Source organism: Alexandromys fortis, unplaced genomic scaffold (genome assembly GCF_014885135.2).
Source record: "Alexandromys fortis isolate MF-2015 unplaced genomic scaffold, M_Fortis_MF-2015_v1.1 scaffold_14, whole genome shotgun sequence".
In the NCBI taxonomy this organism is placed as follows: Eukaryota; Metazoa; Chordata; class Mammalia; order Rodentia; family Cricetidae; genus Alexandromys; species Alexandromys fortis.
In genome coordinates, this window is record NW_026067910.1 from 15,323,447 (window position 1) to 15,343,458 (window position 20,012).

Genomic DNA, 20,012 nt, shown 5'->3' on the forward strand with positions numbered 1-20,012 from the left:
CAAACTCATCTGTCTGTGAAAGTATGGTCTTCGCCAGTCACATAGGTGTTACCGAGGCAGGCAAAAATTCAGAAGCCTTTCTAGCCAGTAAAACAGTTATGAAAACTTAAACATGAAGGATTTGAGTGGAGGCCTATTTATCAGATCATTGGCAACGTAAACCAGAAGAAGAATCAGCAAAGATGTGCAGTTTTAGAGCACTGGTAGAGCATATCCCCCAAGCCACATGCTTGCTGCAGTGACGTCAAGCTTAGCAACTTGAAGGACCTTAGTTTTCATTAGTCATTCTTAGTACAAATCCAGCAGAGGGAGCCTACTCAAAAACAAACAAGTTTTCGGATAAACAACAAATGCAAGGGGACTGAATTCCATTCTGAGGAGGGCACAGTCAGAAGCCATTCTCGAGCATCCGATCAGATGTGACAATCCTTTTAATGAAGAAGCAGTGTGAAGTGGGTTCTCTAAGCTATTTGGCTTTTTCGCTCTCCAAGTACAGATTTAATCTGAACAGAGATATAAGGTCTGAAGGTTCTATTCCATGATTTTTATGGGTGTGCACTGGCAAACTAGTGTTTCTCGAAGATTTAAATCTTCTTGTCTCTCCTAGGATGTGTTTTCCAATCACAGAGGTAGCCAACGGCAGAGAAAAAGCACTGTTTGGAGGAAGCACATATGTAGCTAAGTGAACACAGAACACTGTCGTGCATACCTAATGTTTCTAATGCGGATGTGTCTTCTCCAACATACATGTCTCCGGGGACAAGTGTAGAGAGGCAATATATTAAAATCGATGCTCATAGAATTGTTATTAACATATGAGTCTTAGCCATAATGCTAATGTTTTCTTTCAAGTAGAAAGCAATAATAATTGGACACTATGACAATTCATGTACTATAAGCAACATCATTTATTATACAATCGGTACAATTAGTAGAGCAAAACCCACTTCTATACAAAGCTGCTGGAATGCACTCTGCATGTAATTTTTTTTTTCCGAAAGTCCTTCCAAATTGTCGAATTATCCAAAATGTTTGCTTGGAAGGAATGAGATGTCATCCTAGTTTCTAAGAAGATGACTTACAGATTCTGACAACTTACATAATAGTCAAATAGCTCCAAGCATAAAAACTGTGCTGTATATCAGAAATACATTTGAGCAAGAGTATACTTTCATCTCTAGAATACAAATTTAAATTCCAGGAAGTCATAGCTTTATAGAACTCCAGGAGGTGGCGACATTTACTGACATAGTATAAAAGATAAGGTTCAATTTAAGCATTTACTCTTCTTTTTAAAAATTTTAGTCAGTGAATATTTAATATACAATGTCATTAAATAAAGTTTTATTTGCTGCATGCCTCATATGTACCCCATATTTATGAAAATATAGACTAAGAATAAAAGTAATTCTGACTTTGGTCCAAGCACCATAACTGTATAACCATAAATTGTATAATGCTTAATAATAGCCACACCTAAAATATGATATGATGAATTTCTCATGTATTTCTGCAAATTCAAATAATTTAAAGTTTTACATAAAATACATGTTAACAAAAATCTATGCTTCTATCCCAGAACAAACTGCAAATAACTAAATAAGATTTCACTTAAAAATCCCAAGTAAGAAGGGACTGAGGTGCAGGCAATCTTGTTAGAACTTGTCAAAGAGCTTGAGGGAAAAATGTGAAAATCAGTGGCAAACACATGAGTGTGTGGTACAGGACACTAATGGATCTTACCTCTTTTTCACAATTACTATGACAACCAGGAGGAGGAGGATGAACACCAAGATCCCAGCACTGATGCCTGCGATTTTCACCACTCTGTCTGTCTGCTTCGCAGGGTCCGGGATCACCTCTGGTTCTTCTGTTGCTGCTGCTAAACAAATCAGAGAAACAGGTGACTAGAAGCCTCCACCACAGACAGAAGACAGCCCCCAGGCAGAAACGGTCAAAGAAGGACAGGCTTGAACAGCAATAACCTGAAAATATGAATCTAGAGATTTAGCTTTACTAAAGCATGAAAGTCTTAGGGTCATGACAGGGGAAAAGTTTTACTTTGTTGCTCTGCTTTAAGATAAGAAATAAGAAGAAAACCACAGAAATTAATTTGAAAAGGGATGGTGGGCTACTCTTCTTCAAATGCCTTCAAAATTCAGAACAAGAGTTTCAGAACTGGTACACTGGGAAGAGATTGGATATAGATGACCGTTCATCAGTTTATTTTCTAAAATAACCTCTTGATTGGCTGTGGTGGCTCATGTTGTTGCCTAGAATTCCAAGGCTCAGGAGCCTGAAGAGGAAGCATTGAGAGTTTCAGGCTAGTAGGAATTCGTTTATAATCCATTAGAAAAGTTGAAATAAATAGTTTAGCACAAGGAAAGAAAAGGTAAGGAATGTACCCAGGAATAATTCAATCCTCTCACTAGATAATAAACATGGGAAATGACTTTAAGAAGATTATAGGCCCTTCTTTCTTTTTTTTTTTCCTTTCAAAAATCGTGCTCAGCCCTCATGAAGGTACACAATTAAAATAGAAAATTTTAATCAATACATAAGCCCTGGAAAGCTTTGGAAGACATTTTTCCTTTTACCTCATTTACCTTGAAACTGGCAAAGAAACTATTATTATCTGTACTTTACAGATACAAAACCCCCGAGGCTTAGAGAATTAAGGCTAGCTTATGGAGTGCTGAAGGGCAGAAACAGAATCTAATACATCTTCTACCTTCTAAGACAGCATTTCTCAGTTTTCAAGTTTGGGGCCCCCACTGCTGAGATTATATATGACAAATGCTGGGCAGTGCTATGGATTAAGCATATTGGAAACCTGGTTTTAATCTCCAATCACAGTGCCTTGGGACTTAGAGTTCAGAGACCCCAGCTGAATAAATACGCTACCAACAAAGCCTGTAATCTGAGCCTGCTTATCTCCAGGACAACATGTCTATTCTCTTTGGAAGGTTATCCATCTATTCCTGTTTCAATTCTTTCGTTTTCAATTCCTTCACTTGGTTTCTTTCTCTCCAACCCCAGAGTCTACGATCTCAACGTCTGCTCGAGATTTTTTTCCCACTGCCAAGTTGCTGCAATGAGATTACCATAATTTTTCAAAGTAAAAACAAAAATTAGGAAGCAAACATATCTCTGACTAATATTTTCATAAATGCTTTACTTGATATCTAAGCAGAAGATACACTTTTGAAAAGGTGCTAGTTTGTAAAATAGTCCACTGAACCATCTTGGCTTCAGTTGCACGGGTTAAATATCCCAATAGCTTAGAAACCGGAGCCTGTTATTCTCAAAAGGAGACTGCAAGTCCACAGCTTGCTTTTTTTATGAAGTGGAATGTGCTTGCTGGGCAGGGGCATGGCCATTCACATCCTTACAGCTGAAGGGAACTTGCAGCCTTAATTAGGAGTAGGGGTCACTCAGTGCATACTACATGGCCAACTATCTCATTGTCTACAACGCATTCAAAACTGCCCTAACTCTGCTGGCATTCCTTTCCTTGTGTGGCTTAATGAATGCAAACACATATCCACAATCATAAATACCTAAAGCAGGTGGAGTGTCTTCCTAAATTGCATGCAAAACTCTAAAAGCAAAATGTTTATGGCTTGCAATTATCAAACATTTGGTTTACAGAGATATGCTTTCACACAGAAATAAAACAAAGTGATTTAGGAATCTCCTAAGAGAAACTTATTTGTGGGATAATTTCTACAGTTCACTCACTAAAGTCTCCCCTGGTCATGTTCTTTGCTACACTTGACTCTTACGGGGCAGGGATGACAATCCGTTGGTACTCTGACCTACCTAACATATGGAGTTAACTGCCAGTGTTTGACAAGCAGTTCTTAGTTCTTGTTTGATGCATGCTTTCTCTCTCTCTCTCTCTCTCTCTCTCTCTCTCTCTCTCTCTCTCTCTCTCTGTGTTCACATTCATGTGTTTACATGGGAACATGGGTGTCTTCCTGAAGTGATAGAATTTTTGAAACCGAAGTTCTTGCTAGACTATTAGGACAGAGATCCACCTATTACAGCTTCTTCAGTGCTAGGATTCCGGGTGAGTGACAACTTTTTACATGGGTGTTAGAGATTTGAACTCAGCTCCTCTCTCAGCCCCTCATGCCTGTTTAGCTTGTGCTTTACCAACAGGGTTATCTTCCCAACCCCAGCACTTTTTGTCTGTCCGTGATTAACATGGCATAGTACCATTACATAGACACCATCTGAGTACACTCGGGATTCTCTCATATGTGACAAATGCTTTGCAAATATTATTAGGAATTATGTGTACAGTTTAGTAGTTTGGATAATGATGAATTGGGGATCAGACTGAGGTTTTCTTGCTTTTACAGGATGTTAACAATTGTATCATCTCCCAGCCAAGGTCCATCTCGTTGATAGATTTTAATTCAATTGTCACATGTAGCATGCTAAAGGAAACTTCAGAACTGCTAAATCATTTCAAACATAACAATGCACACAAGGACAGATAAAATGGGCATCGTGAGTATAGGTTCAGAAATAATTTCCCACCCGAAGAAGATTAAATATTATCTATGCTGTATCATTAAATAACTCACATAAAAAATGGTAGGCAAGCAATTTCAAATTCAGAGGATAAAAAAAATTTTAAAGAAAGTTTTACTAAAAAGAGTATTTCTGATAAATTGATGTAAATATATTTCTGGAAGTGGAATGTCAAATCTACAATTTAATGTTTGAACACAGAGATTGTTAAGCTTGCAGGTGTGTTCCGTTCACAGGGTGTTATGATAACTCATGAATTGTGTAAATCCATGTGCAATTTAAAGTGATAATCTGTGGCTTTCTTGGAAATGGACCCTATTTATAGTTACCTGGACAAGTATGCTCTGTGGGTCATGATTATACTTCATGTACAGATTATTGACCAATTCTCAATATAATTGCCAAACTTGAATGAGAGTCTCTTTGCATGTGTGAGGTGATAGCTCTTTTCTCTGAACTGGAAACTTTCCTTAGAGGATTCACTTGTTATTATTACTAATACTCCCAACAATTGTGCTTTTTAAAAGAAAATGTGCAGTTTTATTAATCTGTATGCTTTTTTTTTTTTTTTTTGAGAAACAGTGCCTTCCTACGAAACTCAGGCTGGCCTCGAACTCATTATGCAGCAGAGTGTAACATGCAATCCTCCTGACTCATCCCACATGGCTGGCTTCCTCTATATACTTCAGAAAAAGAATACATTTATTTCTTTAAGTTTTTGCTCAGTAGAATCAAATAGTATAAATAAAATCTTCCATTTTTAGAAGATTCATCAATGGAAATATACAATAGCTATTAAGTGAACTTTCATTTCCTATTTTCTTCAAAGACACAGGACACCTATTACAGTGGTTGCATCTCCAGGCCTCATAAAATATTTGCATGCACAAAGAAAAGGGAGAACATCATTTTCATAAAGTCAAAACATTGGTTTGTATTTTATTTGTCAGAGAGCACCCATAGAACCCCTAGGTTTTCAGAAGCCTAGAGTGGTATAATTCTTTGCACAAGGGGGAAAGGGGGAATCCAGAACTTTATTTTTATTGAGCACATTTATGAAATACACTTTTTTGGCAAAGGGAAATAGTTAAGGAACTTGCTCCCATGAATAAAATAATTTTGTTATAATTCTAGACCAAAAAAGTAAAAGTCACATAAATTTCCATGGAAGTCAAAACTACTCTAATTTCTAAGATCAAACAGAATCATTTCCCCTCCTTCATGATGGATATTACAGATGACATCTTGAAGCATAATCTTTAGGGGATCTTAAAGCGTGTTGAGACATCACACTCAAATTCTACACATCCTTCATTATGGATGCTTCTCCTTTTTTGGCTGTAATTTGGGAAAACCATTCAAACGTATATCAGCCAGTCCTTAAAATCCCCAAACAAGGGCTACAACCCCCCACTGCAAGTAAGGCACCAACAGCAGCAGCACTGACTGGCTAGTGACTGGAATTCCACAGACACATTTCTCCCTATCTGAGTGCCAGAAGCCACTGACTTGCCGGACCACTAACTATTTGCAACACCGTCCTTTTATGGGAAGTCCTCTGCAGTGTTCCTGCTAGTGCCATGACGTCATCTTTTCATGGCACTGTTTATCCAGAACTTTTTTTTTTTTTTGTTAATGCCTCCTGTTTTGTTCATCCATGCAAAGTAGGTGTCACTTTTAGTTCCTCAAGGGCCTCGGCTTCTTGTTGTGGTTGTCCACACTTTCTGACTTAGTGATGTCACGGTCCCATCACTTCGGTTACCATCCATTCCGATCATTCTCAAAGCCATGCATTTCTGACCAACATCTCCTTGATCTCCTGACCCTGCAATGGTTTGATTATTGAGTTCTGTCATATGTATGATTCTCCTTCAACACACTGTGTCTAGATGTGAGCCTATACGTTCTCCTTACAGCCCCCATTCACTTCCGCCCCCCAGTACAGGGCTCTGCCACTGGCTTCTTGAAGCTGAAAACCTGGGCAGCATCCTTTTTTTCTTCTCCTTCTCTTTATCTCTGTATTAACGTATACTTTATTATCCACACCTGGATGATTCTGAATATGAAGATATTAATAATTATGAAAAGAAAAAATGAAAACAGGAATGTCTGGGTAGACATGGAAACAAAGCCTCTGTCCTGTGCAAGAATTATAAATATTATCCCTTTGTAAGTATTCACTTCCTACCCTTTTTCTGCCCCGCTGCTACATTAGCCCAGACCAGCATCATCTCCCATGTACATGGCAGCTGCTTACTTTTCCTCTGCATCCTGCCTGTCCTTCAGCAAAACACACGCTGCATTTCCTATATTATGATGGTCAAATCACACCACAAATTACAGCCTTCTCATGGTTTCCCATTCATAACATAAAGATCGTTAAGGCAAGAACCACGCACACTTTGCTGTAATTTTTTGTCTAGCAGGGCTTGGGAAGGAGCTACAACACAAAAATATTAACCGAGTGAAAGAAAGAATGGCAATATACATGCATAAAACAAACTGAATGGGCATACAAGAATCAGATAGTTTCCTCAAAACATAAGGATTTGTTGTGTCTTACTGCTATAGATCTAGTTTAAGATAAAGCCAGACACAGAAGGGCACTAGTTAGTCTTTCCTTAACAGGGCCATTTCCATCTTCTGTCCCAAACCAAGTTCAAGGACATCCCAAGGTGGGACTATTTGGAGAGACATGCTACCAGTTAACTTTAGACTTGAAGAAGTTATCCAGGGTTTAGACTGTAGCGCTAAGATCTCAGCAGAAGAGAACTGGGCACCTGCCTGTCATGTATTATATAGATTTTAGAGCTGTAGTAGTTAAAAATATGAAATGCTATAAGGAAATTGATTTGCTGGCTTTGGGAAATAATGTAAAACCTAGAAAGTAACCCTGGCAACTATGTAAAGAATGACACAGGAAGAAGTGGCCTTGTGGCGCACCGAAACAGTACGAAGGTTGCATACGTGGAACTAGACATTTATGAGAGACACAAGGAGCCCTGTGCTACTTTGCTACCATTGTGTTAAAACACAATGACCAAAGCAACCTATAGAAAATGTCTACTTGGGCTTACAGCCCTCAAAAGGGGAGAATTCACGATGGCAGAGTGGAGGTAGGAGGCGGCAGATACTGAGGCTGGAGCAGAGTCTGAGGGCTTACGTCATCTTGAACCATAACACGAAGCAGAGACAGTGAACTACAAATAACTAGCTCAGAAGCCCCCAAAGCCCATTCCCAGTGGCCGAATTCCTCCAGCAAGGCTACATCTCCTGAACCTACCAAAACCAGGTCGTCAAATACTGGCACGAGGGATATTTACCATTCAAACCACTACAGACCCTAACGTACATTTATCTGCTGCCATTATCCTAAGGATACAATTTACCACTGATCCAAGATAGTGGCATAGCAAACAGATAGAGTTAGTGCCTTCTAAAAGAATAACTATATGATGTGCCATTTAGGGATGTCAAGTTGCTTAATGCTGTGAGGTGATTTTATAAATGGAAACGTATAATAGAAATGTGAGAAGATGGGATAGCAATGACTAGAGGTCAGCCTTTGAGTCCATCATGTAAGAATGAAAACCTGCGAATCAGCCAACTGACATCACTTAAAAAAATAGTTTTAAAAAAATTAGCAGGCTGTCATATAAATAGATAATGATGGGTTTTGTAAAGTACATGTTATTAATTAAATAGTCCGCCACTGCAGACTTCTAAGTCTTAGGGGCATCTTGAAGTATTTATTATTTAACTCAATGATCCTTTGATGTCATCTTGCTTTATCACCTCGCATGATCCTATGATGAAATTTGTTCCCTCTTAGATTGCTGATTATTAGAAAAGGTCATTCAGAGGTTTTGATTGGTGCAGCAAGGAAACAGTCACATCTCATACATTCATTTTGTTGTAAAAGTTGGGAAATATTTTTCTTGATTAACAAAGAAACGTTCCTGAAAATTTATAATGTTGAAAATGTAAGAAAAGAAGATCATGAAGAGCTAAAATTATAAAACAAAAGTACGCCTTCCTATTACAAATATTTCAGGATAATTTCACACGGTTTAAGGTATCTCCTTCAAGCCTGAGATTTTCAGATTTGTTTTTGTTTAGCAATGATAGCACATAAATGCTACAAAAATTCGAAATAAATAATAGATATATTTTTTCATGAACACATTAGTGTCACATTTCAGGAGTATACTTAAAAATAAAAAAAGCAGAAAGCGTTATTCCGCTTTATTATCTTTTGAGAACAAATATTTGGTTCTACATATGAATTTTTCATTAAGCTTTCCATTTCCCCACATGCAGAAAGTGGGCAAGATAGAACCGTGGTGTGCTGTCTTACTTCTTAAACACAGTTGGGTCTTGCCACAACGTTTTCTTGAAAATCTGCCTTGACTTCTCTCTTCCACCCCTGCTGCATTCCAAACTCAATTATTTTTTTTTAATATAAAATTTTTTAAATAGGCCCTACTACTTCCCACATCAGCTTTCTCAGATTTTGCCTGAGTTCTGCTACCAAGGTGAGTTTTCTAAAACGGGAATTTAATGACATAGCCACTCCAACTACTTCAAACTTTCCCAAACACGGCTGCGGCCAACCCTTTGATCCTCAGCCACTGACAAATATGTTATGTTATCATATACTGTAACTGTCTCGAACCAGTTGTCCATCATCAAATAATCTAGTCACACCTCACTTGACTTCCGGGGTTAGTAGTCTGTGACTCAGGGATTATATCCATGTCACTGTGATGGAACCAAACACTGCAAACATTCACCTTTGCACGACGTAACTTGTGACTCATTGTTCTGCCCCCCCTCCGCATCATATGTAATCTCCACGCAAACGATGTCATAGCTCGGCACCATCAGATCTTTCATGTGTTTGAAACATGCTGTTGGAATATGCTCTCTAATATTCCCTTGACAAAAATGGCCTAGAGATATTTGAATATTTAAACCTATTTCTTCTATGAAATGCCAAGTGAACACCTGTCACCTATTTTTGTGACTTAATAATACACACACACACACACACACATACACACACACACACAGAGTGAGAGAGAGGTTCCAGTACATACCCCTGGCTGACTGTAACTTCCCCAGGCAGATCAGGCTGGCCTTGAACTAACAGAGATACACCTCTATGCCTGTGGAGTGCTTGCCTAAAGCCAGGCACTACCACACCCAGCCTTCATCTATTTTTAAGAATTTGTTTTTACCTTTTTGGCTTTACGTAGATACTAACTTGCTGTCTTTTATTTGTGTTGTGAATCCCTTCCTCTGTTGAGCAGCACAAGAGAAAAACATCTTTGTATTTTAACCTCTAAATTCACCAATTAAACCTTTATAACTAAAGATCAATACAAGTATAAACATTTAATGTTTGTGTGTGTGTGTGTGTGTGTGCGCGCGCGCGCACGTGCCTGTCTGTGTGTGAGCACGCGCAGATGCTTCTGAAGCCTGTGGCCTGTGTATAGACTAGAAGAGGAAGAACTGGGCGCTTACCTTGATCTCTTTCTGCTTGTCACCTTATTCCTTATGACAGTGAATCACAGTGACCCTGGAGAGAACTGTCTTTTGGCTACACTGGCTACACCGGAAGCCCAAGCAATCTTTCTCAGAAGCCCAAGCAATTTTTTCTCAGTAGCCCATGCTCAGTACTGGGGTCATGCGCACACACAGTCATTTTCAGCATTTTATGTGGATGTTTGGTATCTGAACTCGGGTTCTCACATTTGCACACTGAGCATTCGTACCCAAGGACCCTCCTTTCTAACACTGCAATACGTTTTATATGATATGGGAGGCTTCATAAGGAAATGAGAACTCACAGCCATAGACAACTCTGAGTGCTTTCAGAGTGGGTCCCATGAAGTATGCACCATTAGACAGAAAAAAATAACAACAGCAACAAAGGAGGGCACAGAATGAGTTGGTAAATGGCGGGGGGAGTGGGGGGCTTAGCAAGGTCTTTGTTCGCGAGCTCCTTTCCTCTAATTACAAGGCAAGGCACCCCAACCAAGTTCAGGGCTCATGCTATTTCTGGCAAAGTCAGGGAAATCCTTCCTGAGACCTATACACTGCTTCTGAGAGAAGGTAAGGAGAAGGCCAAAGAGACCTGTTCAGCTCTGTCATTTCTCAAAACAGAACAGCACCCTCTCTAATTCAAAACTCCACTGCAACTTAAAGTAGTTGAACACTGCCACATTTTGGAGTAAAGTACCCTGAACTCCATGGATTTTCATCTTATTTTATTCATGGTATAAAAGTGAATTATTATTTTAATATTAATGAAGTAAAATACATTAGTCTATGTTTTATGAGTGGTGCTTAGCACTTAGTAACTTTTCCAAGGCTGAATTTATTAATTTTTTTTTCATATTTTCCCCTAAAACCTGTAAAAGTTGTGCATGCCATATCTAATCCTGGATTAACGCGGGTCTGCTCCCCCAGCAGCATGGACGGGAGGAGGCATCTCAGCCCCTCCACTGTCTATGTTCTTAAGCACATAGTTTCTGCACAAGACTTTGGGATGGATGTAAAGGGCTCAGAAGCTGCTTCTGTTCATATCAAAACACGAAACTGCAGGAGTCACTGTTTAGATTTTTCTACTTTTTAGGTCCATATTGTGATGGCATGACATGGTTTGAATGGGTTGAACTGAACACGCCGTGGTATAGGTAACATGTTCTTATTACGGTTCTTTTCTTGAGCATGTTCACTTTTCCTCATAGATCTCAATCTGGGCATCTTCTTCAGAGATAAACCATCTCTCTTTTACTTTCCTTCTAGGGCTGTCATTATGATTCGTTCCCCTTTCCCCCTCATAAAGAAGGCTCATGTGTTGAAAACTTGGAGGCTAGTTGGCCACGGTTTGATGAAGCATGAAGGATTTGACCTAATTAATGGCTTCTCACACCATTATTGGGAAGTGGGGCCTGGTTGATGGAAACAGGCTCTGGAAAGGTCTGCCTCATCCCTGGACTCCTTTTGCATGGTGTTCTCTGCAATTACCTACAAAGAGGTGATCCACTTCATGCCCTGACCTCATACTCCAAAGCAACAGAGCTAAGTGACCACAGGTTGGAACCTCTGAAATTCTGAGCCCAAATAAGTCTTCCTCTACGTTGTTTTCTCGGGTATTTGCTACAGCATTGTAAGGCTGATGAACACATCTCAGTACAGTTACTTTTAAACTTGGACAGCCATGGTTTCCTAGCATATGAATTCTATTCAGATCACGGTTTACAGTTCTTTGTTTGGTAAATGATGACAACATCTTGTTAGTCTTTATTCGTACGCTGTCTGGAAAAGTGTTTTCTATGCAGCAATTTTATATTTTGACTCCACAGTCAATACCTGCAGTCCTGGGAGGACTTAGGGAGTGTTTCTGCTAACTCCCACTGTGACGTACTTTCAAGAATGCTTGGTGACCTTTGATTGTGAGTTAATTGCTTTATGTTAGTCTGCGGGACTCCTGCAGGCCTGAATTGATCATGCTTTCATCTTAAACAGAATTTGCACCTCCTTGTACCAGCAGCCAGAAGGTACCAATGGATTTAGGCCATCTCTGCCAGCTTTGTATGGAAATCTCTTGCTATGCAAGTCCCATTGCTAGGCCAGCTATGCAACTCCCATTGCTAGCCCAGCAATCAAAGCTTCAAGATTTCCCCTACAATGAACCCTAAATTATCATGTGGCTTCATTCCCCTCTGCTCCTCTCTCCTCCCCTCCTCTCCTTTTCCCTTCCTCTTCCTTGCAGATGCTGTGAGCTCAGCAATGTGCAAATAATTGTTTTCTCCCTACAGTGGGCCTGTTCTACAGAGATGCCCTGAGCACACATAACCTGTTGAGCTTCCAGAACAGTAACCGAGATCATGGATTATATTTGTTTTTGCAGTGCTGGGGTTTAAACCCAGGGCATTTTGCATGACTGGCAAGTGTTCCACTACTGAACCACAACCCTTGGCCTCAGATCATGGATTTCAATCCAGTTCTTTCTTTTACCCAAGACTTACTCTCTTACCTTAAAACATCAGTCCCATGACCCACAAACAAGATTTTGCTGACAGTATTTTTTCAGCAAATGTGTAACAAACAGATTAAGAGCTGAAACTGGTTAATAAAAATTCAATCATAATTTCAATCTTTAAGATTTCACGATAACCAACAAGCTAAAAGGTGTTGCGGTACATTAACTAAAAGAGTATATATCACCTATAGTATACTACAAATTTCTAGATTTTTGAAAAAAACACATTAATGATAAAGTTAAAAACTACTTTATAATAATTCTAACATGCTTTAAGAAAAAACACTATTACTTGATATATAATCTATAATGTTAAATGAATTATATATAATATACTATTATATGTAGTATAACATAAATTATCATATATTAATATATTTAAATTATACAATATATAGTTAAAAACAAAAGCTATTCTTCTTGACCTTGTACTTGCCACTTTTACATGGGAAGAAGTGTGATCAACCTAGCATTTTTACTGCCTTAAAGATACAAACAAATGAAGTAGGAGGAGGGCAATATATTATTAATGTCAACCTGAATCCCTAACTCATAAAAAGAATGAGGAGGAGATAGAAATATAAGTGAACCGGGAGCTAGTTGCATCAGCTCCTCTTAGGAGATAAAGTAAACTAAAATGGAAGAACTGAGCCCAAGAGGGAGTAAGAAAGGGTCACAAAAACTAAACTTAAGACAAGGACGACACATTCCTCCTTGCACCTTAAATCCACAAATAAGGCATCTGTGGCATTGCTTTATTTTCATCAACTAAAGGATCCCCTCTCCTCCTTACATGCCCAATATATTCCTAGTCCTTGCAAAATTATTATTGGGTAAGATAGATGCTATCTTTGAGTGATTCTGAGTAAGAGAAGTTGTGCACAAGGAAACCAGTACCCCTTGGTACAGAGAGAGTATATGTGTGTGTGTGTGTGTGTGTGTGTGTGTGTGTGTGTGTGTGTGTCCCTGACATGGGGTGTCTTACTCAATCACTCTACAACTCATTTTTGTGAGACATGGTCTCACACTGAATTTCGAGCTCACTCTTTTGGCTAGCAAGCCCCAGGGATCCTATTGTCTCCACACCCTGGACAGGGTGAACTGAATAAGAATGATCCCCACAGAGTCATACATTTGAATAACTATTTACCAGGGAGTGGGACTGTTTGAAAGGATTAGAAAAAGAAAGTGTGTCCTTGTTGGAAGAGGCGTGGCCTTGTTAGAGGAAGTGCATCTCTAGGGGTGGGTTTTTAGAATTTAAAAGCCCATGCCAGGTCTAGTCCCTCTCTCTACCTACTGCTGTTGAATCTGGATATAAATCTCTTGGCTACTTCTGTAGTGCCAGGGAAGCTACCATGCCCCCCTCCCCCCCACTGTGATGATACTGGACTAACCTCTCAAATACAAGCAAGCCCCTATCAAATCTTTTCCTTTTTAAAAGTGCCTTGGTCATGGTGTCTCTTTGCAGCAGTAGATCAGTGACTTAAGATGCTGGGGATAGAATGATATGCCCTCATTGCTGGGCCCACCTTTTCACTTATGAGCTAAGCATCCAAATTCAGGTCTTGGTGGCTGTGTAGTGAGCACTTGACTTACTAAGCTACCTCTCTCCCCAGCACTGGCACTGAGAAATTCTACATTTGGAGAGCCACTCAGTGACCATGTCAGAGGTGGACAAGAGGGAAGACCTTTCAGAAGATGGTCTGGGGTAGATGGTGGAGCCTCATCTAAGCTTGAATGCAATGTATCAATCACTAGCACCACGGCTTGGTTGAATCTGTGTAGTTTGCCTTAAAGGGATTTCAGAGTATTGGGGCCACATATTTGACAAAAAAAAAAAAATCTCATTTCAAGTAATAAAAGAAATGAAAGAATAACAATTCTGCTTTCATGCTTTGGGGAAGCCAAATAACACAATGTTGTACTGGTTAAGGACTAATGAATTGAGCTACATTCAAACTAAGGATAGTAAGAGGGCAAGGAAAATGTCAGTAATAGTGATTAGCCCTCTACACACTACTATACTGTTGAGACATCTCAGTAGCAATGGTCTATTCAAAGTAAAGTGGGTTTGCCTGAAGATTACTGGGAAGTAAAAAAAGGAGTTCAAATAAAATGTTGGCTCCTGTATCCTATTCACACAAAGTGTTTACAGCAAAGAAGGCTACCAACAACTAACTATAACCTTCAAGTGAAATGTTTGTAAATGACCAACGTGGGTAGCTGCAGACATTAGGGAAAAACAACCCTGATAATGTCAGTGGTATTTTTTCTTCCCCCTCCCACAAACGGCAGGATCAGAAAAGTCTCTTCCTCAGGGAAAACTCTGGAATATTAAAATGTAGGCACTGCATGTAATTAAAAGGCAAATGCACTTGACATTTTTGTTGGCACAAACTCAGAAAGCCAGATCTGGGCCAGTCATCCAAACATGCCATTCAAAGCCTAAGCAGGAAAATTAAAACAACAACAACAAAAAGGGATTTAATTTGAATATTAGAAAAACAAACAGAAGTCAAGCAAACTCTTTAACAATCTTTATATGATAAGGTTGAAATAGGATCTAAAATACTAAGTAGGACCTACCTTTTGACCTATTTCCACTGTTCTTTCTTGTAAACTCAAGGATTAAAAGTTCTTGCTATTTTGGCCGCTTTTAGTTATGAATTTTATTTTCTTTTTAAGCAGGTCATTTTCCACTAAGGCTTAGATAATTCATTAATCTGGCATATCTCAGGAGAACACACAACAGGGTTTAAATCACATTAATAGAGGTTGCACTGCAATTTTCTAAGGTGTTTATTTACTAAATTAGAGACTGCCCTGATATGGGATGGAGGGACTAGGGTTTTGGAGTTGTTGGGTTTTTTTTTTAATGATTTTATCTGAGTCACAGCTGTTCCAAGATAATTTAGTATAAGGTTTAAATTATTAATAAGTGCTTTAGAATTTGAGATTGATTTTTAATCCTAAAATGTCATTTGGCCTCAAGTGAATGAGTAAATCAGCGCCACATTTTTTTTTAAATCTCCTTCCCTCCCATGATGTGTGTGTGTGTGTGTGTGTGTGTGTGTGTGTGTGTGTGTGTGTGTACGCATATGTGACAAAGAACAACTGGGAGATGGACTAAACCCAGGTCACCAATCTTAGTGGCAAGTGCTTTACCTGGCTGAGACTGGCCCCAGAATCACATATTGAAATGGTACTGATAGTCTAAAATTATCCAATCACCAATTATCCATTGTCAAAATATCAAAATATCACTTATATCCAATGAACAGATTACATTGGTCCACTTCCAGATAATAAACCCAGTTTTACTCCTAGTAAATATTTTCTCCTAGTCCCAACAGGACTCTTTTCATATAAGAAAGGTACCCTCTTCACCATGAAGCCTTCCCAGAATTTTCTCACTCTGGTCTTCTGAATTTCTTAGCTCTTGTTGATGCTACACCACACACACACACACACACACACACACACACACACACACTACAGAACACATATACGTCATATATCATAGCATGATGGTGGTAGAGTGTTTGAACTTTCTTGTTGCTTGACAAGAATGCTTGACAGTGGTGAGAAATCAGAAGCAGATTCTAGGACTGCACAGCCTCTGGGCGACTGCTCTACTCTGACATACTTATTTCCCGGACCTACAGTGGAGTGAATTTTATCTTTCTTATCTTTTCTATAAGCAAGATCGTGCTGTTGCCCTGTCTAGCCTGGACATCACTATGGAGAGCAGGCTAGCCTGGAACTCAGACATCTACTTATCTCTTCAACTTGAGTCCTGGGATTAAATAAGACAGAGTTTTAAAAGGAGCAAACAAGGAATTCAGAAGCTTCCCCTCAGTGATATTTAAACTTGGGGATTTATATAACTTCTCCGAATCTTAGTTTCTTTCTATATGGAATGGATTCCTGATAGTCTACTATGCCTACTCCACAGGAGAAATGAAGCAACATTGAAGGAAGCTTCAAAGAAGTTAGTGTGTTTTCCACATCTGTCTTCTTTGAGGGCACAGACCAGCATCTCTACGCTCCAGAAAAAAAAAAAAAAAAAAAAAAGAAACAAACAAACAAACAAAAAACAGATTACAGAATTACACGCTCTCTAAATTCCACACTTTTACATTACTGTTTGGTCTAATTTGCCCCCCTGCTGAAACATATAGCTTTATAGCATTTATGCAAATCATCTGTTAATCTTTTGCCTACAATTCCAAAAGTTTTAGCAGTTGGTAGAAACAAGTGGCCAGCAGCAGGATCATTAGCTTTCTAGTACTCTGGGCCATACCTTTTTCTTCTTCTTCAAGGCTACATTAGGCTTTCTATGTCCTCACTGTAGTAGTTTAACTTTTGGGGGTCTTAGTAATTGTGTCACCCAAACTTTTGGCTTCTTACTCTTCAGTTCATATGTACTTGCCCATAGACTTTGAACAATTGACTTCATTTTCCTTTGATCTTTGTTTGTTTGTTTTTTTCAGTTCCCAACTCCTGAGCTAACCACTCACAGGCTTCTTCCACTTACTGTTTGGATACCTTAAAGGTACTATGTTGGGGAATATTATTTTCAGGTGTGTGACTTTTGTTTATGCATTTGTTTAACTCTGTGAAGCTATGTTACTGTGAGTGTCTAAAACACCTGATAGTCTTAATAAAGAGATGAATGACCAATAGCAATGCAGGAGCAAGGTTAGGCAGAGTAGGGAGGACTGGCGGGCGAGAGGATAAATAGAAGGAGAAATATGGTAGAAGGGAGAATGAGGAGCAAAAGAACAAGGAGAAGAGGACATCAGGGCCCAGTCACCCAGCCAGTCACCCAGTCACCCAGCCAGCCACAGAGTAAGAAGAAAATTATGATATACAAAATTAAGAAAAATAAAAGCCCAGAGGCAAACAGTAGTCAGAATAATTTAATATAAGAAAAACTGGCAAGAAACAAACTAAGGCCAGGCATTCATAACTAAGTATAAGCCACTGTGTGTGATTTGTCTGGGAGCTGGGTGGCAGGCCTCTCAAAAAGCCAAAAGAATAAACCACACACAGTAATAGTGGGTACTTTGCTCCAAATGAGTTCTTAGTTATTGAAAAAGGAGAATGTGCATGTGTTCTGAAGGGAACCCAAACGCATGGTTCTCCAGAAAGACTGGGGATTTTCTGAAGTTGGGCTCAACATGGTACATGCCAGCTCCTCTTTGCCCACTGGCTATAGTGTGATTTGGCTCCTTCCTGATTTCACCAAGCCTTTTCTCTATGATAATATGCCTTCCACAGTCCTCCTAGCCCTACTATATTTTTGAATATTTTGGGAGACTAGACAGCGCAGCTTTTCTATGGAAAACATTTTGTATTAGTTATATTTTTGTTGCTGTGATAAAGCACCATGGCCAAGGCAACTTACAGAAAAAAAGAGTTTATTTCTTTGAGCTTATGGTTCCAGGTGATTAGAGTCTGTTATGGTGGGGGGGGGGGGCATTTTATCAAGCAGTAGGCACAGCAGCTGGAATAGAAGCTGACCAAGGGAGGGGGAAGGGAGGGGGAGAGGAAAGAGAGAGAGAGTTTGTGTGTGTGTGTGTGTGTGTGTGTGTGTGTGTGTGTNACACTAAAACGGCAGGAAGTTTTGAAACCACAAGGCTGCTTTAGATATCCTCCAGCAGGGCCATACCTCAAGACCTCCCCTAATAGGGCTGCCAACTGAGGACCAACCAAGTGCTGAAATATATGATCATATGGGGGGACTTACTCAAATCACCACACCTTTTCTACATTTTACATATTCTCAGTAGATTTGGATTTAGATTCTTCCTAACCTTAGTTATGAATAGATACTTCTAAACCAAATACCCTAACAAAATAATGAAAGAAAAAAGAAAGAAAGAAAGAGAAAGGAAAGAAGGAAGGAAGGAAGGAAGAAAGAAAGAAAGAAAATGCAAATACTCAATCTCATTCTCAGAGCAATTTCATCTGCTTCAAAAATACTAAACAACTTTTCTGATGACCAGCGAACTGAGAAGTGGGGCTGAGGAGGAAAGAACAAGGAAGAGTTAAAACAGAGACTACCATCTGAAAGTTAGAGCATATGAAAAACAGATCCATGAAAATGTTTTTATACTTATTCCAAAATGGCGAAGACTAAGGATTTCTAAGCGTCTCGATTTGAAGCTGCAGTATAGAATTAATGAAGTCATAGCCTCTACTATTCTTTTCCTTAATACTTTCTTTTGCAAGAATAACAAACAATTCCTTCAGTTCTGCTAGAACAAAATGTCTTTTTGAAAACATTTTTTCCTTCAGTTTTTTGTCCTTCATTTCCTCTCGCCAAGGCACACGCTGCTTCACGTTTCTCTCCTGTAACACAGGAGCCATAGCATGTTTGCATAAGCTACTCTCCTGTTTGCTGAAAATGCCTGCAAGTTTATGTCCCACTTGTGAATGTCATGCTACAGTCATGGTGAAGTGAACTCAGCACATTCTAACCACTGTGCTTGCCAGAAAGAGGCTCAGAGTCAAAGGACCCCCAAGAGCACAATGAATAATGAGTGAGGCTTCTTTTGCAAATGGGCGGATTTCAGGAGACCGAAGGGAACACAGGTTCCTTTGCACAATCATGGACATGCGTAGAAGGTGTAAGCCTCATTAGTAACTGGTGAGACCTGCAATCATGCTGACAGGTGAATCATCCTATTTGAGCTCAGATTGTGTTATATGCATAGGAAAATTATTCGTACTTTTGGAAACTGTCCGTAATGGTTAGATTTTTGTCAACTTGACACAAGGAGTCAATTGGGAAAAGAAAACTCAATTTTAAAAAATGCCCCCAAAAGACTGACCTGTAGATAAGTCTGTGGAATATTTTCTTGATTTATTTAATGATTGATATGGGAGTGCTCGGATCACTAGGGTGGGGTCATCCTGAGCAAGTGGGCATGGGTGGTAGTAGAAAGCAAACTGATCACCCGTGAGAAGTGAGCTAGTGTGCAGGGTTCCCCCATGGCCTCTGATTCCATTCCTGCCCTGATTTCCCCCAGTGATGAACGTAATTGACATGTTAGATGTTCATACCTTTTATCACACCAATATAAAGGAACCCAGGACAGGATCCTTTTATCACAAAGAATTTAGTAAAGAGGGCTAACCCTAGCTGGAAGGGAAACTCTCTCGGAGTTTGAGCTCCCCTAGCCTTACATGCAATGTACCACTGCTATCTGTCTTCACGCCATCCTCACACTTGACTGAAGACTTGGAGCAAGGAGACATTTGACCGGTGTGGGAGGGCTTCACTTCACAATGTGTAAAAGAGATGGAAGGTTGGTACCTTTATTTGAGGGGACATCTTCAGGGAAGGATCAAGTCTCCAAAGAGTCTCAGGGGAGCCATGAGAAGGTAAGACTAGCAAGAGAAGGAAGTG

General features: G+C 39.5%; 1 protein-coding gene across 2 annotated transcripts in view; it reads right to left on the minus strand.

Annotated features, from left to right (window-relative positions):
- Positions 1-20,012, minus strand: part of Ptprk (protein tyrosine phosphatase receptor type K) — a 519,914-nt gene that overhangs the window by 45,222 nt on the left and 454,680 nt on the right. For both annotated transcript variants that reach the window (XM_050138244.1, XM_050138245.1), the window contains exon 14: positions 1,744-1,882. In XM_050138244.1, coding sequence (XP_049994201.1) covers positions 1,744-1,882 — 139 coding nt within the window. The remainder of the gene's footprint in view (positions 1-1,743; positions 1,883-20,012) is intronic.